The sequence below is a fragment of the Xyrauchen texanus genome, chromosome 1 (assembly GCF_025860055.1).
Source record: "Xyrauchen texanus isolate HMW12.3.18 chromosome 1, RBS_HiC_50CHRs, whole genome shotgun sequence".
In the NCBI taxonomy this organism is placed as follows: domain Eukaryota; kingdom Metazoa; phylum Chordata; class Actinopteri; order Cypriniformes; family Catostomidae; genus Xyrauchen; species Xyrauchen texanus.
The window spans coordinates 4003667-4024728 of NC_068276.1; the positions used below are offsets into that span (position 1 = coordinate 4003667).

General features: G+C 42.5%; 1 protein-coding gene across 1 annotated transcript in view; it reads left to right on the forward strand.

The window, feature by feature from the left end:
- Positions 1-1267: 1267 nt before the first annotated feature.
- The window catches only part of LOC127620854 (uncharacterized), a 103094-nt gene continuing 83299 nt past the window's right edge, over positions 1268-21062 (forward strand). Inside the window, exons 1-2 of the mRNA XM_052094205.1 lie at positions 1268-1312; positions 12029-12082. Coding sequence (XP_051950165.1) covers positions 12046-12082 — 37 coding nt within the window. The 5' untranslated portion in view covers positions 1268-1312; positions 12029-12045. The remainder of the gene's footprint in view (positions 1313-12028; positions 12083-21062) is intronic.

The window sequence follows — 21062 nt, forward strand, 5'->3', positions numbered from 1 at the left end:
CTCTTCCACTGCTGTAGCTTTCAGTCATTTTGGGAGAGGTGATCATATTCAGAGAACAAGAATTACATTTTGATCTGTTTCTCTCATGAAGCAATGGCATCCAAGTTGTATGACTACCTTATACTTTCATGGTATGTGTGTTTTTTTTAACTTGGTGGTATAAAGCATTACCCACTCTCATAGTAAGGTAAATATAATCTTGCAAGCTCTGACTAACTTCTCATTTTGTGTTTTATGGAAGAAAAAACGAATATGGGTCCTGTACGAAATGAGGTTAAGTAAACTGCAATTTTCTATTATTTATTTAAAATGTTTGAATACATAGCATGAACTTCACTCAGGGGTGATGTGCAAATGCCCATTCGTTGATGGGTCAATCATTGAATTTGGTTATTGGCCCAATCCAATGTAAAGCTATTTAAATTGTATGAAACCAAATATAGAATTATTTATATTTGTGAATCACCTATGTATATAATACCTCTAAAGACTTGTTTTGTCTTAGTTGTTATTTATTTACTATTTTTTTGTGTGATGGTCCCTGTGTCTTCCAAATGTGAGTCAAATCTTTATCATTCTTTAACCATTAATGTGTGGGGGAATGCACAAAAATGTCAGTGGGCACTGTTACATGTGAAGGTATTTCGTGAAAGGTGGTGAAATTACGGGCCTGGGACATAGCAGTCATGTTGCCAGTAAGTCATAGAATTGCACACAAAATTACGAATATATTACATAACTGGGCCATTCTGGGTAGCTTGTGACATTAGGGGGACTTAAAGACGATTTTGTGAGTTGGGATGGGAACAGATTAAAATTGCGTATAAGTAAAAAATACTGTAATTTACACAACAAGAATAAATAGAACATGGCAGATAAAATGCAAAGTGTCTGGAGTGCAGAATCTGAACACAGTGATCATTGTGATCTGGTACATGATGAAATCTCCTGGGAAAGTCCAACTGAGATCATTTCCTCAAAACTGTCAAAGTCTCCACTGACCATATGATATTTATTTGTTAACCAAAAGACTCTGACACTGAATCTCTTGATAATGAATATTCTGATGAGTAAACATATAAAACATACACACACCGTCTGTATTCCATTTACATTATACTGATTTTATCTTCATAAACACCAGAGCATATTCAAATTCCCTTCCAATGAACCAAATGCAAAAATGTTCTCTGCACAACACCGTCCAACCACAGAGGAAAAATGCAAATATGATTCAGACACGCAGTGTGAACAGAACAACATCAGCATCATTATCGGCTGGAATCAAGACAGAAACGGGTGAAAACTGAAGGTAAGAAAATCTCTCATGTTTTGCTTTAACTAGAATTTTCCTGTAGCAGGATCTTAAAGGAAAGACTGGGGCTAGTGGTCATATGGGGAAGTTGTCACAATGTCTGCATCTCAGCTACCATAAGATTTTTAGTCAAAAGTCCAATTACACACATGTGTGTGATCTCTAACAGCGCATTTGTATGGTGGTTTCACTAGTTCAAAAACATATTTGTGAATTCTACCACCAAACTAAAACTCCATGTATAAAATGATATTGTCAGAGCGAGACAAAGGGACACAAAAGCAGAAGAACGGTTCAATGGATTTATTTACAACAGAAAATGTCAATTCTTTTTTTTCCAAAATATTTTTATTGAGAGAAAAAAGGCATACTTCCTGTCACAATGACACAATACAATTCACATTTTTGTTATATACAAATACGCACATATGTAAAAAAAAAAGTACAAATAAACTGAACACCCCCTGTATCCTATGTATATCACGTTCCCAAAACTCTTCACTTATTTGTACTCCTAATTCCATTTCCCATGCATTCTTAATTTTGGTGCTCGACTGACTGCTTAAGGCCAGAATAACGTAATATATCTTTGAAATCATTCCTCTCTGATGAGGATTATATGAGAGCAATCTCTCCCAAGGCTGTTCTGGAGGTGCAGAGGGAAATTAGGGAAACATCTAGATACAAAATTTCGAATTTGAAAATAGCGAAACAAATGTGTAGCAGGCAGGTCATAAGTAGATGACAGGTTGGCAAAACTATCAAAGACACCATCAACATACACATTTTTGAATTGTTTAATGCCCTTGTCATACCACACTGAAAATGATGAGTCCAAACACGATGGAGGAAATAAGTGGTTATTGCATAATGGACCCAAAAGGATGCATCTATAAATTTAAAGCACCGTCTAAATTGATACCAGATCTTAAGTGTGTTAAGGACAACTTGATTATTAGTATATAAAGAAAGTTTAGTAGGTAACTGAAGAATAAAGTAAAGCAGGTATAGAGGATTCCCTACAAGATGATAATTCCAATTTACACCAAGAAGAGCCAGGAGACTCAACCCAGTAACAGAGTTTATGGATGTTCGCAGTCCAGTAATAAGATTGAAAATTGGGTAATGCAAGTCCCCCACTAAGTCTACATCCCTGCAATAAAGTTTTACAAACCCTCGGTGACCCCCAAATAAAATGACTAATTATTTTATCCAATGAATCAAAGAATTATTTTGGCAGAAAAAGAGGAATTGACTGAATTAAGAAAATACATTTCGGTAATATATTCATTTTGACAACATTGATCCTACCAATTAGAGAAAGGGGGAGGCTACCCCAACTTTGAATATTGGATTTAACCTTTGAGATAAGGGGAGTGAAATTGGCCGAATCAAGACCAGACAAAGAACGTGTCACGTTTATACCAAGGTATTTAAACCCTGACTGGCTAAGCTGGAAAGTTAGAGCTGGCTGTTGGAGATGAAGTGCTGCAGTATTGACGGAAAACAGTCAGCTTTCTCCAAATTTAATTTATAACCCGAGATGGAACTGAAGATCTCCAGAACACCCAAAACAGCAGGCATAGAAGCTGATAGGATCAATACATACAGTAACAAGTCATCCGCGATATAGCGACAATTTGTATTCAACACCATATCAAACTATTCCTTTAAATAAATGAGAAGATCTTAATACAATAGACAAAGGCTCGATAGCAACCGCAAAGGCAATAGGGGACAGCCTTGGCGACATCCACGTCCGAGAGCAAAATAATCAGAAAAAGTGTCATTAGTATGAACATTGGCTTTAGGTGATGAATAAAGGAGATGAATCCAAGAAATAGGGTTCCAAGTTCTAAGGATTCATTGAACACAGATAAAAGCAGTGGTGCCAATTTTCCAATAAACATTTAAAAAAATTCAATTGGAAACCCGTCCGGATCAGGGGCTTTATTAGATTGCATGGTTTTAATTGAATTAAAAATTCCTTCAAGAGAGAGTGGGGAATTCAATTGTTCGACAGTGTTAGAATCAATAACAGGGTTACAAATGTTCTGAAGAAATTCCTCTAATTTAGTATTGTCTGTAGGAAATTCAGATTTATAAAGTGAAGAATAAAATGATTTAAAAGTAGCATTAATTTCCATGGGATCTGTAGTGATAACATTATTAGTGTTTTTAATACTGGGTATCAGACGAGACGTGGCCTGTCGCCGTAGCTGATGTGCAAGTAAACGATTTGGCTTGTCGCCGTGTTCATAATATGAACCACGAGTACGTAGTAACAAGCGCTCTGCTTCTTTAGTCGAAATAAGATCAAATTCTGCTTTTAAGTTGAGATGCTGTTTAAGTAGTTCCGGAGAAGGCCCCAGTGAACATCTTAGATCGCGGTTACTGATCGCAGATGTGAGTTCATTAAGCCTAGCATTGCGCCTTTTATTAGAGAGAGCAGAATAAGAAATAATCTGCCCTCTAAGATATGATTTAAGTGTCTCCCATAACAATGAATAAGAAGTGGAGTCATTCTGATTGAAGGAAAGAAAATCATCAATAGAAGTTGAAATAAACTCGCAAAATTCTTTGTTCGCCAAAAGAAGAGAATTCAATCTCCAAAGTGGAGGGTTACGTTTATAAATAGAAAGTTGAATATCTAATTGTAAAGGCACGTGGTCAGAAATTACAATACCCAAATAGTCAGAAGAAACTACACAAGAATTAAGAGTACTGTCTATAAAAAAAATAATCAATCCTAGAATAGGAATGATGCACCTGGGAGAAAAAAGAATTTTTTTTAAGAGAGGGGTTACGGGATCTCCAAGGATCAACGAGACCATTCTGCCACATGAAATCGGAAAATGTTTTAGACATAGCGGATTGAGTCAGATTAAGGGGAATAGAACGATCCAAATTTGGGTCAAAAACACAATTTAAATCCCCTCCAAAAATCAACAGGTGAGTATTTAAAAAGGGGAGGTTGCTCAATAATCTGTTTGCAAATGCCACATCATCAAAATTTGGAGCATATGCATTTACCAACAAAACCTGTTTTTGCATTAGGGTACCAGCAACTATAAGGTATCTGCCATTCACATCAGCAATAACATTAGAAGAGGAAATATCAGACTTTTTGCTAATTAAAATAGCAAACCCTCTTGCCTTTGAATTAAAGTTTGAGTGGAAGATCTGTCTCACCCAAGGGCAGTGAAGCCTATGTTGATCTTTAATACGAAGGTGAGTCTCCTGTAAAAATACTATATCAGAGTTTAAACGTTTCAAGTGTGTAAAAACCTTAGATCTCTTGACAGGGTTCCCCATACCTCTGACATTCCAACTATTAATCTTAGAGGCATGCCTAATCCAGCAGCGCTGGGATCCATATTACTATTAACCATTTAAATAAAATAAACAACAGGTATACAGATAGCCATTCAGAGCCGAAGAAGAACCCCCCCACCCACCCAAACAAACCCTTGAACACACACACACACCCAATGTCTCCCTATAACAAAAGAACAAAGGAGACAGCAGTGTTTCCGACAATATCCAAAAGTTGTCCACAATGAGAAAACAACTCGGAGATTATACAAAACTAACCAAAAAAAAAAAAAAAGAAAAGACTCCTACTGATTTTAAGTCCAATAAACAGTCTGCGCGCAATAACAAATATAATATAAAATATTTTAAAGCTTTGTGTTACAAACTACTGTGTCCACTGAAGGTGAGCATTACAGCAAAACATTGGTAAGTGCTCCAGTAGCATAAATCAAATGATTGCAAAGAACAGGTGGATGAAAAACAGGTAATACAATAGTATAGCACGTAAGAGAGAGCGAAAATACGGCACTGTCATAGCTGTTACAGCTCACCCAGATGTCAAAAATTTGACATAATCTCCTGCTTCCTCCGCCGAAACGAAGTCCTTCTGAACACCATTGTATGTGATGCGAAGCCGTGCTGGGTGAAGTATTCCATAGCGAGCTCCCTCAATGCCCCGAAGTTGACACCTGACCTTGTTGAATGCGGCCCGAGCCCGGGCTACCTTGGCAGTGTGGTCCGGAAAGACTGAAATGGTCAAGTCCCCCACTTTAATCCGTTGCAGCTCTCTCGCATGGCGTAAAATGTCAACACAATCACTATGATAGTGAAGTCTAAACACAGTAGCTCGAGGTTGTTCACCGGGCTTGGGCTTAGGCTGAAGGGTCCGGTGGGACCGGTCCAAAACCGTCTCCTTCTCCAGATCAAACGCTCCCTTTAGCAAGGCGGCCACAGCAACAGTGGTACAGGTGTCAGGCCCCTCTTGAACTCCCACTATCCTAATGTTGTTACGCCTTGACCTAGACCCAAATCCTCACATTTATTCTCCAACTTATCTACGGTAGCAGTGAGACACTCAATGGTATTTTTCATCTGAGCTATGTCATCGGTACAACCAGAGAGAGCATGCTCCATTTCCCCGACAGTACCTTTGAGTGACAGTATAGTAGCATCGGTAGCAGCTTTATCTTTAACCAGCTGTGTTTTCACGGCTTGCAGATCAAGCCTGATCATTGACAGGACAACCCCGAGCGTCTCCTGGAGTTCCTTTTTAAATATATCGGCGATGTCTTTCCTCAGCGAAGCCAACAACTCGAGCTTAAGAGAGGCGATGTCAGGGTCAGGCCGAGGCAAGTCGGACTCAGCGGGAGGAGGCGATTCACTCAGGTGTGTGGTCGTGGCACGGGCACCAGGCCTCAGTTGTGTCTGAATAGTATTCCGAGTTTTCACATTCTTTCCAGATTTCTTTTTGTGAGTAGTGGCCGCACAGTGGGCAAGTGAAGTGTGTTTGTAGACGGGTGTATGTGTTGTGGAAGTCGGGAGCAGATCCATAGGAAGTGTCCGTTGAAGTGTTTTGAGGTGCAGAAAACAAAACCTAGGCGAAGGAGGACGGTCGGATTCCTGACACGTGGGCAGAGATGAGGAATCCTCCACTGGAGATTCGTGGGTGGTGAGGACAGGCGGACAGCAAGCTGGAAGGTAACCACACACCCGACACATGGGCAGAGACAGGAAACCAACAGATACACGAGACAGCACCAACCTGACAAAGAGCGCAAGTTTAGTTACTTGACAGCACACAATAATCCAGCAAAGACAGTGAGGGCACACGAGGATTAAGTAGGGAGTGAATCAGAGTGGAACAGGTGTAGCTACCACGTTAATCAGTGGCATAATCAGCATTTTCCTGGGAACAATCAATGTTAAGGATTTTTGAGGGAGAGAGAAAAACACAACAACAGAATAAACGGCAAGCTCACTGGAGGCGCGACACATATTTTTGCTATAGCTGTTGAGTAAACAATCAAACACAATAAAACAGTAGTGTACATTCAGACAAGAGTATAACAAATAAGGAGAATTTAACTAACAGGTTGAACTGTCTTCTCAAGACAAATATATTTAATTAATGTTAGGTTGAGGCAAATTGTCACATGTTTTAAATTAAGTATTTTATTAATAAGAACTTATTTTTCACAAATATTTTTTTGGTGCATTACATGTTCCTTTTTTGCAGGTTCATGAATTTGTTTGTGTTTATTATTTTTGTGTTTAAATTTTACTGAAAAGTCAACAATAGACTGTCCATTGTGACAACTTACCCCATATAGAGAGACAAATTGAGGCCAACATGTGTTAAATGTATAGTTTCTGTGGAATAATGGTGAAGATGTTTAATAGTTTAGAATATGTACTGTGTGTACTGTATGTCTAAACAGAAATTGACTTTCAAAAATAACTCACTTAAATATTCACTGGAATAAAACAAGTGATAACTAGCTCCACTCTCCCTTATTATGGGTCAAGCCCCGAAGTGGAGAAAGACCCCTATTGTTTTCGTTAGTTTTCTTCTTCTCCTTCTTCTTATTAATATTATTCCATTGTTGAGTCTATAGCAGCCCATAGAACCACTTGTGGGAAAGTTATGAAATTTGGCACACAGATATAGGACAGTCTATGTGTAATGATGCGTGGAAATAAGGGAAAGGCAGAAGGGTGTGCGGATCAAATACAAAAACAAACAAACACACACTGGAGCAAATAAAAAGTCCACGAGGGGAAAAGTAAACTCAGACACTAACTAACATAACGCTGAACACGAGTAGACAGAACATCCACGAAGGGCTGGAAAACCTGGAGTAAACACGAATGGAGAAGACGCATAGGCATAGGCATGAACATGAAACGGCAACGATCGACAACGGAGAGAGGAAACAACGGGGTTTAAGTAGACAGACACAGTGATAACAAAATAAGCGACAGGTGCGGACAATAACGCTGTGACAGCGGTGATGAGGAGTGAGGAAGAAGGGAAGTGTAGTTTTAACAGAGACAGTGAAACACAGGCGGACAACAAGGAAGACATGACAGGGAGCGTGTTCGGTGAAACAGAAAACAAGGGACGGATAACAAGGAAGAGTGACATGGAACGTGACTGGCGAGGGTGAAACAGAAAACACGGGGCAGACCACATGGAAACGTGACATGAACGTGACTAGAGAAACAGAGAACACAGTGAAGACAACAGGGGATCGTAACATAGCCCCCCCTCAAAGGACCGGATTCCAGACGGTCCCAACAGACAAGAAACCAGCAAAAGGAGGACTGAGGAGAGAGGGGGCAGACAAACAGACCATGGGGAACACAAAGGGTACAGGGACAGACCACAGGGGTACAAGGGCAGACAGGGAGACCGGGGAGGCACAACGGGCAATCAGGCAGTCCGCGGAGGCACAAGGGACGGACAGGCAGACCAGGGAGACCGAGAGGGCCGACAGGCAGTCCATGGAGATATGAGACGGGGACCGGGTCAGGTGGCCTGGGAGCTGGTCTCTGGGCAGAGGCCGGTACAGGAGACCTGGGAGGTGGCCGCAGGGCAGAGGCTGGTACAGGAGACCTGGGAGGTGGCCGCAGGGCAGAGGCTGGCGCCAGGGAGGACTTCGGAGGTGGAGCCGTAGAAGACTTGGGAGGCGGCGTCAAAGGAGGCGTAGGCAGGGCCGTGGGGGGCTTAGGAGGCGGAGCCGAGGGAGGCTCAGGAGGCGGAGCCGAGGGAGGTGATTGCATAGAAGGCCAAGGAAGTGGAGCCGAGGGAGGCTCAGGAGGCGGAGCCGTGGTAGGCGGGGCCAAGGAGGACTTCGAAGGCGGAGCCGTAGAGGACTTGAGAGGCGGAACCCTTGAGGGCTCGGGAGGAGGGGCCCTGGGAGGCTCGAGAGACTTGAGAGGCGGAGCCCTGGAAGGCTCGAGAGGCTTGAGAGGCGGAGCCCTGGAAGGCTCGAGAGGAGGAGCCCTAGGAGGCTCGAGAGGAGGAGCCCTGGGAGGCTAGAGGGGCGCTGGCTCTAGGACGGTCGAGGCTACAGGCGCTGGCTCAGGGACGGTCGAGGCTACAGGCGCTGGCTCAGGGACGACCGAGGCGACAGGCACTGGCTCACTGACTTCTGAGGCGACAGGCACTGGCTGGTTGACCGTGGTATGCGCTGGTTTGGGTTCGCTGGGCGCTGAGGGCAGAGCCACGAGGGGTTTAGGGCACGGGGCTGCGTCAGGTGGAGGGGGCACGGGGCTGCGGCAGGCTCGCTGACCGTGGCTGACGAGGGCTCGGGCTCGCTGACCGTGGCTGGCGAGGGCTCGGGCTCGCAGACCGGGGCAGGCGTGGGCTCTGGCTCGCAGACCGGGGCAGGCGAGGGCTCTGGCTCGCAGACCGGGGCAGGCGTGGGCCGGGAGGCAGAAGCCCGTCTTCTCTTCCTCCTCCAGGCAGACGAAGTGGACCGTGCAGGCTCATGGGGAACGACAGGCAGGGGGGTTGGCTCGCTGGCAGGTGGGGCAGGCATGACAGGAAGCGCCACGGACGACTGGGGAGTCACCACAGTGGGAGGAGAGGTTGGGTCCTCCTCAGCCACACCCACAGTGAATGGCGAGCCGCAGACCAGCAAGGTCTCCTCCACGAATGCCTGGAGAGTCCAGCCGCGCGTCGCCGGTGGCAACCGCTCCTTAAGCGAACCGTTCAGATTTCCCCTGAAGAAGGCCACAAGGGAGGAGTCAGGGAAGTCCGCGACACTCGCCAGTTCAATGAAGTCGCGGACGTGGTCCTCTATGGGTCGGCCTTCTTGCTTTAGGCTGAGCAGCCGGTAGTTAGCCTGCTGGACCGCTGGATCCATTAGTGGTCGATCGTTCTGTAATGATGCGTGGAAATAAGGGAAAGGCAGAAGGGTGTGCGGATCCAAATGCGGCTTTATTATAATACAAAAACAAACAAACACACACTGGAGCAAATAAAAAGTCCACGAGGGGAAAAGTAAACTCAGACACTAACTAACATAACGCTGAACACGAGTAGACAGAACATCCACGAAGGGCTGGAAAACCTGGAGTAAACATGAATGGAGAAGACACATAGGCATAGGCATGAACATGAAACGGCAACGATCGACAACGGAGAGAGGAAACGACGGGGTTTAAGTAGACAGACACAGTGATAACAAAATAAGCGACAGGTGCGGAACAATAACACTGTGACAGCGGTGATGAGGAGTGAGGAAGAAGGAAGTGTAGTTTTAACAGAGACAGTGAAACACAGGCGGACAACAAGGAAGACATGACAGGGAGCGTGTTCGGTGAAACAGAAAACAAGGGACGGATAACAAGGAAGAGTGACATGGAACGTGACTGGCGAGGGTGAAACAGAAAACACGGGGCAGACCACATGGAAACGTGACATGAACGTGACTAGAGAAACAGAGAACACAGTGAAGACAACAGGGGATCGTAACACTATGTTACCACAGCAAATTTGCCGTCTCTACCTCAAAACCTCTAGTGCCACCAACTGCCCAAATTTGCACTCACATTTATTTTAATAACTTTTGAGTCCTAGAAACTAAATTCTTTTTTGAAACTCAATGTCACCTTGTGGCAAAAAAATCAGGACAGCACCACCTTGTGGTCAAAAATTATTATACTATTTCTAAAATTATATTTACTACTACTACTATTTCTAGCTATTGACTCCTTTGCTCAAGACGATTCGATTGCACCCTATGATGTAATTTTCCATCAAGAAAATGTTTCCGGCATTTACATTTTTTTAACTCGTCCTAGTCCGTCTGTCTGATAATGCACGAAAATGAGCCTGTATTATCTAGGAGGCACGCATGACAAAAAGTTATTCACTGAATTTTGATAAAACCATACCGTTTTTGAATGGCGCTTAAACGATTTTAACAAAGAACACGCAAAATTTTACTTGAAGCTGTATCTCCGTAACGCTTAAACTTGGTACGTGTCATCAGCATTAGGCCTTGAGGTTACCTGACCATTTTGTCACACTGCCCCTAATGGTCATGAGATAAGAAAAAAGCACATCTTTGTTTATAACTTCTGAACAGTTTGTCATAAAATCAACACATGGATCTCAGTAGATTCAGTGGGTTATAGCGAGTCCAACGATATGAAAAATTCCTATGTCGGCAATTTTGGACGTCAGCCTTTTCGAATTTTCCAAAAAAACAACTTTTTCGACCTCGTCCTAGGCTGTTTATCCGACTTGCACGAAAATTCGCCTGCATCATCTAGAGGCACTCACGACAAAATGTAATTCACAGAATTTTGATAAACCATAAAGTTTTTGAATGGCTCTTCAACTAATTGGATGAAGAGAACGCTAGAATGGATGTGAAGGTATATCTTCGTAATGCTTTAGCGTATTCATACCAAACTTATTATTTGTCATAATCACCATGAATTGAGTGTGCCTGTTGTTTCGGAACAGTGCCACCTAGTGGTCATGAGATATGAAAAAGCAAATTTTTGCTTATAACTTCTGAACAGTTTGTCATAAAATCATCAAATTGGTCTCATTAGATTCATATAGCAGGAACAACTATATGAAAAATTTCTATGTCGGCCATTTTGAATTTAGACAAAATGCTGTATTTTACCAACGACTTGGTGTATCGTTATAAAACTCGGTATGTGTCTTTGGCACCATGACCTGAAAGGACTCAAAAAGTTTCGTTGCTGCTAATGATGCTAATAGCTATTGACTCCTTTTGCCTACTGTCATGAGGCTGGTCTTGATAGATTCCGTGGTTCATGCCGAGAACAATGATCCCAATTATGTCATGATCGAGCAGACTTCCTGTCTGCCATTTTTAAATGTTTTGAAAAGCTAATTGGCCTGCATCATCTAGAGGCACTCACGACAAAAAGTTATTTACAGAATTTTGATAAACCATACCGCTATCGAATGGCACTTCAACAAATTCGACAAAGAATGTGCAAAATTTAACTTGAGGCTGTATCTCTGCAATCCTTTGAGGGATTGGGACGGACCTTGGTATGTGTCATCACCATTAGGCCCTGAGGTTACCTGCAGCATTTGGGTTTTATAACTCTTGAACGCTTTCCTGCATGCCTTGATACTATCTGAGCAGTTTCAGAACTGCATCACATACTGGACAAAACTTCTAAGAAGTAGCTATTTTTATGATTAAAAGTTGACTTTTTCTAACTCCTCATAAACTATTCATCGGACTCTAACCAAAAACATGTCACAAAGCATCTTTTGCTGCTCATGGTGCCAATAATTGGCTTGACCCCGGGATCGCTGCTTGCAGCTATATTTATACTTGTGATTAAAGTGGATTAAGGTAGATTTTGTTGATTTTGTACCTCTTAATGTTTCAGCTTTAATTGTCGCAGAAATGGAGAAAGTTGCGTTCATCACTTTTCTTCTGACAGGTGAGTGTGTGTTTCTTTTTATGTGAAGTTGTCTCAGTGTTGGACCATAACTAACTAAAAGTAGTGACACTACGAATTAAAATGTCTGTAACATGATGGTAACTCAGTTGTATTGGAGGTTGTTTTTTTTTCTTTTACTCCATTATTTCAATATAGTTTTTTGCTTTTAAATGTTTGTTGTATTTCGTGTACGTTATTTTCTGTTCAAATGCTATTTTATACTGACACCTTAATTGTGATCCTCATTAATTTTTTGTGAGAGATCAATAATGCTGATAAAGTAAATCTATAATATTATTTCATCATTAATGGTTAACTTAATTAAGGAATTATATACAGGAATTGTTTACAGGTACTACACTTATTCACTAGAATTAATTAACTAATCAGTAAGTATTAGCGAACTGGTGACTGTGGTAGTTCACTATTAGATAATCATTAATTACTGAATTTTATTTGCCACAATGCAAACTATTACATTTACATGAATTCATTTAGAAGAAGCTTTTATCCAAAGAGACTTTCAAATGAGGAATACAACAGAAGTGATTCATCCTAAGGAGGCAGTAAGAAGAACTGTAATACAAAGTTTCAAATTGCTCAGCGAAGCGCAAGAAGAGAGGAACATGAGAGACAGTGGTGAAAGAATGTTGCTTTTAGAAGAAGAAGAAGAAGAAAGAATATAATTATTGTATTAGTAGAATTGAGTACTGAGTGTATCTTTAGATGTTTCTAGAGAATCAGCTGCTCTGGTGGAGTTTGACAGGTCATTCCACCAGCGAGTAACAGTTCAAGTGAAGGTCTGGGAGAGTGATTTTGTGCCTCTGTAAGATGGCACCAAGAGGCATCACCTCACCCCTGATCATAGACTTGAAGGTGATGTGTGTAACTTTTTTACACACTCAAAATTTGGTCTGCCATCCCAGTTTATTGTTCAATGACAACTATAAATTATTGTGACATAAAATGTGGATTTGTCTCCCAGGCGCTATTAAAACATCAATGTTTATATTTTGAGCCTGTCTAGCTCAGCCTATAGCATGAGTTTGGGGTGTGGCTACTTGTTCAGCCGGGCGAATATGAACGTCCATGGCAGATGTGTACAAAGGAAAAGAAACTTAGCTTTACCAAATTTTTAAGACTTGCTAAAAGACAGAGACAGAGAATGTAAAACCAGAGTGAAAATGTACATGGTGGAGGACTTTGAGAGAATGGTTGTGGTTCGATTCTTGTCGTGTTGCTTCTCAACAGGTAAGCTACACTCTGGTATTGCCACACAAGTTTGCTCATTACTGTTGAGCTTCAGATAAATTCGTAAGATCCTCGGAATATGTATCATTACACATACCAGTTAGAAGAAGAACCATCCTACCTCATCTGCTGGATCCTCGCACACCAGCTGCCATTCAATCAGCTTTTATTTAGTATTGCCTAAATGTTCATAGGGAATCAGAGAGTGTGAAAGGGCATTATGAGCCTGAGGGGTGTTTCCAATTTTTGTAATTCTGTTTAGTGCCACTAGTTGCACAAAAATTACACACTTCACCTTTAAAATAGTGAATGTATATAGGGGACGCGGAGCCAGTGGTTGTTCTGTTAGCATCAATGCTTTGAACTTGATGAAAGCAACCAATGGTAACCAGTGCAGTTCGATGAAGAGAGGCGTGACATGCTCTCTCTTTGGCTGGCACAGGTCCAAAAACTTTCTCATAACAGTATTAAAGCCAGCATCTCATGAGCTGGTTAAAAACGACTTGATTTTGGCCAAGAATGTTTTCACTGAGGTATTGCTCTCTTCAGTCGGACGTCTGTCACTAATGCTTACCGATTTAGAATGGAGAAGAGGTGAAAGACTTTCCCACTTCCTCGATCTATCTCTGTTTGATTGAGTACTCTGTTTAAAATAAATTAGGCTGGGCACAGAAATGCATCTATTCTTCGTCAACAAACTCATCATTTTCCGTAAAATAATGTCGCACCTGACTAAAAGTCACACCGGTTCGAAATCACACTGTTGAGAGAGAAAAAACATTGGTGTATAAGTCGCACTGACAGAGGTTGGATCCTGCAGGCACAAGGACCCGGGAGCAACCGCATGACTTCCTTTCACTGGTTCAGATGTCAAACTGGTTATTATTGCTGGTTATCTGTGAATAAAACTCAGTTGAACTGTGGAAACCAGTTCCCGCTTCCGCTTTATCTGCCCAACCTGAACCTTTGTTACAATATATATTTAAGTAATATCACACGAGCAAGAGTGCAATATGGCCCTACATCAGCACTGCTGTGATTCAAGTGTCGTAGGTAACCGACATCAGTGCTGATGTAGGGCCATATAGCACGATTGTGAGTGTGATATTGCTTATATACAACAGTTCAATGAACAAGTGTTGGGCCTCATGTATTCAGATACAAGACAAAGGCAGGCCTAACACAGTCGTAAAGTCGTTAACAACTGTGTGAAATTCCAAAGGATCGAACTCTCAACTCCTATTGGATGAGGCACACAACAGAACGCACCTCAACTATGATGTCATCAGGAGTAGAAATACATCGGAAATCATCCTGTACCTCGCTTCCGGTGACTTTGCTTGAAGTTCATCGCTGCTCTCAGATGTTGCCTCGTTGCAAGGAAGTAACGTGCAACTTGAAACTGTGGCCATACAATCTCCATCTTGCTGGACGAGTTGAGATTACTCTGTGTTCCACCGAACACTGTAACGGATCCGAAGCAGACCGCCGACCAATCTTCATCCGTTTGCCTGCAGAAGTGAAGAAGAATCCACTTCCCTCTTCAATCAAGTTGACATCGCTGATTTCTCCGCCAGCCAGCCGAGAATCAGCAGCAATTTTATACATTTGTGATAAAGCTCAGCTTTGTCTCCAAGTTGTCGTGCAAGCTGAGACATGCTGTAAACTGGCAGACGCAATTAATCGGCTTCTCTCCACCCACATTCGCGGCCATACTCTCTGGCCGGAAATCTTACGTGATGTACTCTCCATGAGAGTCACGTCCGCCGTTTTGTGTGCGTCACTCCTCTCACACACACACACACACACCGTCCTCTCATGTGTTATAGGCTTATTTTGGTTAGCATATCTATTCACGTCACTGTTTAGTTTGTAGTTGTAAGTCGGAAGTTTATTGACTGCACTGTATTAATGATTAACTGATATTACTGCATCAATAAACTTCGTTATAATTAAAAGAGAAGTGTTTTGGTTTGTTTTGCATACACATGTGTCAAAGGCTGGCAGGGGATGCCAGTGCTCGAATTCAACCCTTCATTGTTGCCTTTTTAATCTTGATGATCTTCGGACATCAATTTTCCTAAGAGAACAATCTAATATTGAGACTGTTATACTGTCTGGTTATTAGTCCCTGATTCCAGGGTGGTGCCCAGTCTACATTAATCCTAATTAATATTCTATTGATTTTGATAATTGACAATTTTATTTTGATTGTTGATTTAAAGGATTAAAAAGCCAACATTGATTCTAATCAATGTTCTATTGATTTTGAGAATTATCTATGATAATTATTCATTATTGCTAATAACCAAACCCGCTCCTAAACTGTGAGCCCTACACAAGTAAATTTAAAAAAAATTTGAAAAACCGAGTAAGGTCATAAAAACGTATTTGTGCATGGAAGTACTTTATTATGCTACGGATCAGAATCTGCCATTGCTGGTTCAAAACAAATGATGCGTCCAAACATCCATTAGTAATTCAAAAATGTTACTTCAGAAATAGTATCACGGCACTGTTTCTAACAAGTTATTGGATAAACAAGGATGGATTGATGGCTGTGTATGTGTGTGTGTGTGTGTGTGTGTGTGTGTGTGTGCGTGTTTTTGTGATTTACGAGGACAATTTTGTAAGTTACAAATTAGTAATTACAAGGGTATTATGCTATAAATGTGATTTATGAGGACATTTCTAGTGTCCCCATAATTCAAATCGCTTAAAAATCATACTAAACAATGTTTTATTGAAAATGTAAAAATGCAGAAGGTTTTCTGTGAGGGTTAGGTTTAGGGGTTGTGTTAGGTTTAGAGGATAGAATCTATAGTTTGTACAGTATAAAAGTAATTATGTCTATGGAAAGTCCCCATAATGATAGGTAGACCAACATGTGTGTGTGTGTGTGTGTGTGTGTGTGTGTGTGTGTGTGTGTCTGTGTGTGTGTGTGTGTGTGTGTGTGTGTGTGTGTGTGTGTTAGAGAGAGAGAGTGCTCGGAACTGCACACAAGACTTTCACCTACTGTTGCACTTGTGTACATGGTAGTGTGACAATAAAGTGATTTGATTTGAGTGAGAGAGAGAGAGAGAGAGAGAGAGAGACGGAACGTGTGTGATCACCTGTTGCCACTCCCAAGCAGATATGCTGTCAGCTTTCTGAAGATCAGCTTTCTCAGCGGAAAAATAGCGTACAAGCGGGGGTATTTCTCCCTATTTCGTGGTAGCCGCGCAAGAGTCGATCACTATAGAAACAGCGATGTCCTCCGCCATTTTTAAACAGTGTGTATCCAATGTGGAAACTCGGTAAGCACCTTAAGTTCTGTAATCAAACAGTCCTTTGTGTCTCTCAGCTGCAATGTGCCTTAATCCTGAAATTGTTCATTTAAAGCTGTTTAACACAATGTCCTTGCTTAAGTAATGTAGTGGTAATACGAGCGATCACAGAGTGCTGTTCTATGTAAACAATGACAACGGATTCACTTTACGTCACCAACTGGCTCATATTACACACAAAAATTATCTTTTGCCTCCACCTGCTGGCTAACATATGTAATTTCAAAAATAAAGACTAACTCTTAACAGATATATACTGCTCTTAGTTTAGAATGGCATGAACACAAGCGGAGTGATACACACACAGTGAAGTGTCCGAGTGCTGATCCTGTCACACCATCAGTGCTCATGGATCGTCTCTCGTCCAATCAGATTTGAGGACCGGAACTAACTGTTGTATATATATATATATATATATATATATATATATAATTATTATTTTTATTATTATTATTCGATTTTAGCACAATCAGTTGTTAGAGAGTAGCAAAGCTTATCATAGCAAAACAAAACAATACCTTTTTAAAACTAGTAAGTTAAAAAAAAGTTATATAAATAAATACATAAATAAATAACACTTGGACAGTTCAACCAGCCACCAATCAAAAACAAATAAATCCACAAATATAGGATGCATCTATGGTGCAAGAATGCACTCTACACGCTACAACATTTCTGGGAGTGCTGAAGAAAGATTTCTCACTTACATACGTAACCATGGTTCTCTGAGGGAACAAGATGCTGCGTACGATTGCTATGGGGCACCGTCCGAGTGGCACGTGGTCTGAAGCCCTTATACAATCACACCAATTTATTGGCTGATGGTGCTTAAGTGACGCCCCCTAGGGAGCTATGTTATGGGCTCCATAAAAGTGCTTGCTTTCACGCAATCGAGTCAGATGTTCTGCAAAAGCACAAGCCTATGCAGCTGCTATGGACTGGTGGTGGCGTAGTGGACTAAAGCACATCACTTGTAATCAGAAGGTCGCTGGTTCTATCCCCACAGCTACCACCATTGTGTCCTTGAGCAAGACACTTAATCCAAGTTGCTCCGGGGGAATTGTCCCTGTAATAAGTTCACTGTAAGTCGCTTTGGATAAAAGCGTCTGCCAAATGCATAAATGTAAATGCTAGAGAGAATGACCAGCTATGCAGCATCTCGTTCCCCTCAGGGAACCAAGTTACATACAAGTTGAATTCAGAAGTTTACATACACTTAGGTTGAAGTCATTAAAACTCACCACTCCACAAATTTCATATTAGCAAGCTATAAGTTTTGGCAAGACATCTACTTTGTGCATGACACAAGTAATTTTTCCATAAATTGTTTACAGACAGATTGTTTAACTTTTAATCGACTATATCACATTTCCAATGTGTCAGAAGTTTATATACAGTTTACATAAGTTAACTGTGCCTTTAAGCAGCTTGTAAAAGTCCAGAAAATGATGTCAATGCTTTAGGCAATTAGCTAATTAGCTTCTGATAGGCTAATTGGAGGTGTACCTGTGGATTATTTTAAGGTCTACCTTCAAACTCATTGCCTCTTTGCTTGACACCATGGGAAAATAAAAAGAAATCAGCCAAGACCTCACAAAAAAATTGTGGACCTCCACAAGTCTGGTTCATCCTTGGGAGCAACCGGGGGTGCCAAATGCTACCCATGCCTCAGAAAACATGTTTGCTCTGATTGAAATCTCCCAAGGCATCTTTTCCAGGAGAGAGACCAGAGTTGAAAGCCATACTAGATGGCCAATACGACGCCACTAAAGAAGCCAAACCCAATCCTCCCGAACCCTCTGCAAAATTGCGTGTAGCAGACTAAATGGTGGAAATGTGCTCTCAGCCACTTATGTGCCGACACATTGATGCCCAGTGGTGCCGGGGGCGAGAGAGAAAACCAGAGGGGACAGTGCAATGTCTCACTTGAAGTGAACAGGTCCCCTTCACCTCTGCCGAACCTCCTCCAAATGTTTTCCATAATCTGAGGATGTAATGTCCATTGTCCCGGTGTCAGACCCTGTCTGGACTGGAGATCCGCCCCCAAGTTCAACTGGCCCGGAACATATGCGGCTCGTAGAGATGGTGCATTGTCCCGTGTCAACAGAAGAATGTGATGTGCCAGCCTTAGCATGGCACAAGTGAGCACCCCTACCTGACAATTGATGTAGGACACCACCATCTCTGAGTGAGCTAACACCAACAAATCATTGAGATAATTCAAAATGCGGATACCTTGAAGCCTCAAGGGCATCAGAGCTGCATCCATGCATTTTGTAAAAGTGCATGGTGCCAGTGCAAGTCTGAATGGAAGGACACAAAATTGGTGTGTTTTGAGAAATGCCTGTTCCCTGTCAAAAAGCTACACTTATGATGCTGCGCTGAGTTAGCGCTTTGGGAACAACTTTAAGTGTGACCAGCTGTGAGTATGTGTGCAACACATCAATGAAAATTGACCGGAATTTATAGCCTCTGTCGGTGACATCATTGGATGCACCTGTAGCAGGGCTATAAATAGATGCATCACAGGTGCATCGTCAGATCTTTTGTCTTCAGATCACTCTGTGGTGTGTGCTTCATGAGCCTGTCAGAAACTTTCTACTTTCCTCTGCTAGGAGTTAGATTTTGTTAGGCAGTGCGCAGATACCTTTCTCTTCTTTCTCTAAAAAAAAAGAATGACTGAAAGACAGAGCAAGCGTTGTGTGTTCCTTTGTCTACGCTCTATGGCTGAGAGGGACACACATCAGTTTTGCTTTGTATGTTTGGGGGAAGAGCATGCTGCGCTCGCGTTGGGGCCGGGCGGTTGTGAACATTGAGATCTTCTCTCAGTCAAAATGTTTCGCACTCGTCTTGCTTACTTCCGAGAGTCAGCGCCCACACTTCAATCGTGGGGCTCTCGTATGGATCTGGCTGAGGAGCGAGAGATCTCTCCCCAGATCCAGCTGGTCCTATCGTGGGTGCTGAAACATGGGGGTATTCGGTGATGCCAACGGTTGAAGAGACACTTGTGGGTTATTTCTCGCCGGGTTCGGCATTATCGTTAAAAAGACCCTCTCTCCCCACAAAGCCATGCAGGACTACCTCCACGCTAGTAGGGAAGGCTTATCAGGCAGCGGGCTTATCAGCTGTCAGGCCCCTAAGTCAGGCTAGGCCAAGGTTGCACTGTTTATCAGTATCAACGAATAATAGGTCTCATGGCGTCTTCGACCTTGGTGATCCCTTTGGGCTTTCTGCACATGAGACCATTTCAGTTGTGGCTAAAGCCAAGGGATTTCATCCAAGAGCCAGTCACCTAAGGCTAATAAGGGTTACGCACTGTGCGCTTTGTTCACTTTCTATGTGGTTCAGACCCCGGTTTCTTACTCTTGGTCCCACTCTAGGTGCGTCTTGTCGTCGCAGGTTGCTAATGACAGACACCTCCCTAACAGGCTGGGGAGCGGTCTTAAGTGGTCGTCCAGCTCAAGGGGAATGGTAGGGTCATCAGCTCGATTGGCACATCAACTGCCTCGAGTTGATGGCGGTATTTCTGGCCCTGAAATACTTCCTCCAGCATTTGAGAGGCTGCCATGTCCTGGTGCGGGTGGACAACACAGCAGCAGTCTCTTACATAAATCATCAAGGAGGTCTACGTTCACGTTAGCTGAATTCTCTGGCATGTCAGATTCTCCTTTGGGCCCAGGGCAAGCTCCTGTCACTCAGGGCAGTTTATATCCCTGAATGTGGGAGCAGATTTATTGTCCAGACAGAAACTACCGTAGAAACTCCACCCCGAGGTAGTGGGACAAATCTGTGTGAGATCGGTTTCTCTGCTCCCGCGAGTCTTGGCCAGAGTTCGTCAGCAAGGGTCCTGCCTCTTACTGATAAGAGGCCAAACAGGGTATGGATCTCGGAGATACCCTGTTTGGCCTCGTTCGCCAGTGCAAATGATGGAGGAAACAGTTAAACTGGCTAGACACTAAACCGGTCCCTGAATATAATGGGGGAACAAAGCATTGCCTTGACCGACTCATTCCCCAGAGCAAGCCGTGAGGGGTAAATCGGGTGAAAGTCCAAACGGTGCTGATGAACTCAAAGGCATTAATTAACGCGATGCGCTTGGTTGGACTGCAAATCATTGTGTGTACAAAAAGTGTGAAAAATCTGAAAAGTGTGACATCCATGCCCCCATTGAAAAATCGAGCAGAGAAAGCAGTGCGCATCTCTTTTCTTCCCAGAATGCTTGTGTGATCCACAGAAAAGACGAAAGAAAAAATGTGTTAAAATACCTAGCATCTCCTGATAGAATCCCGAGAGTATAATTGCACTGACTAAGCACTCCGCGCATTGGTTCGCCATCACTCAGTTGGGGAATATTCTCTAATTGCAGCCCCCTCGTCCATTCATGATCCCCTCCACCATGAGCA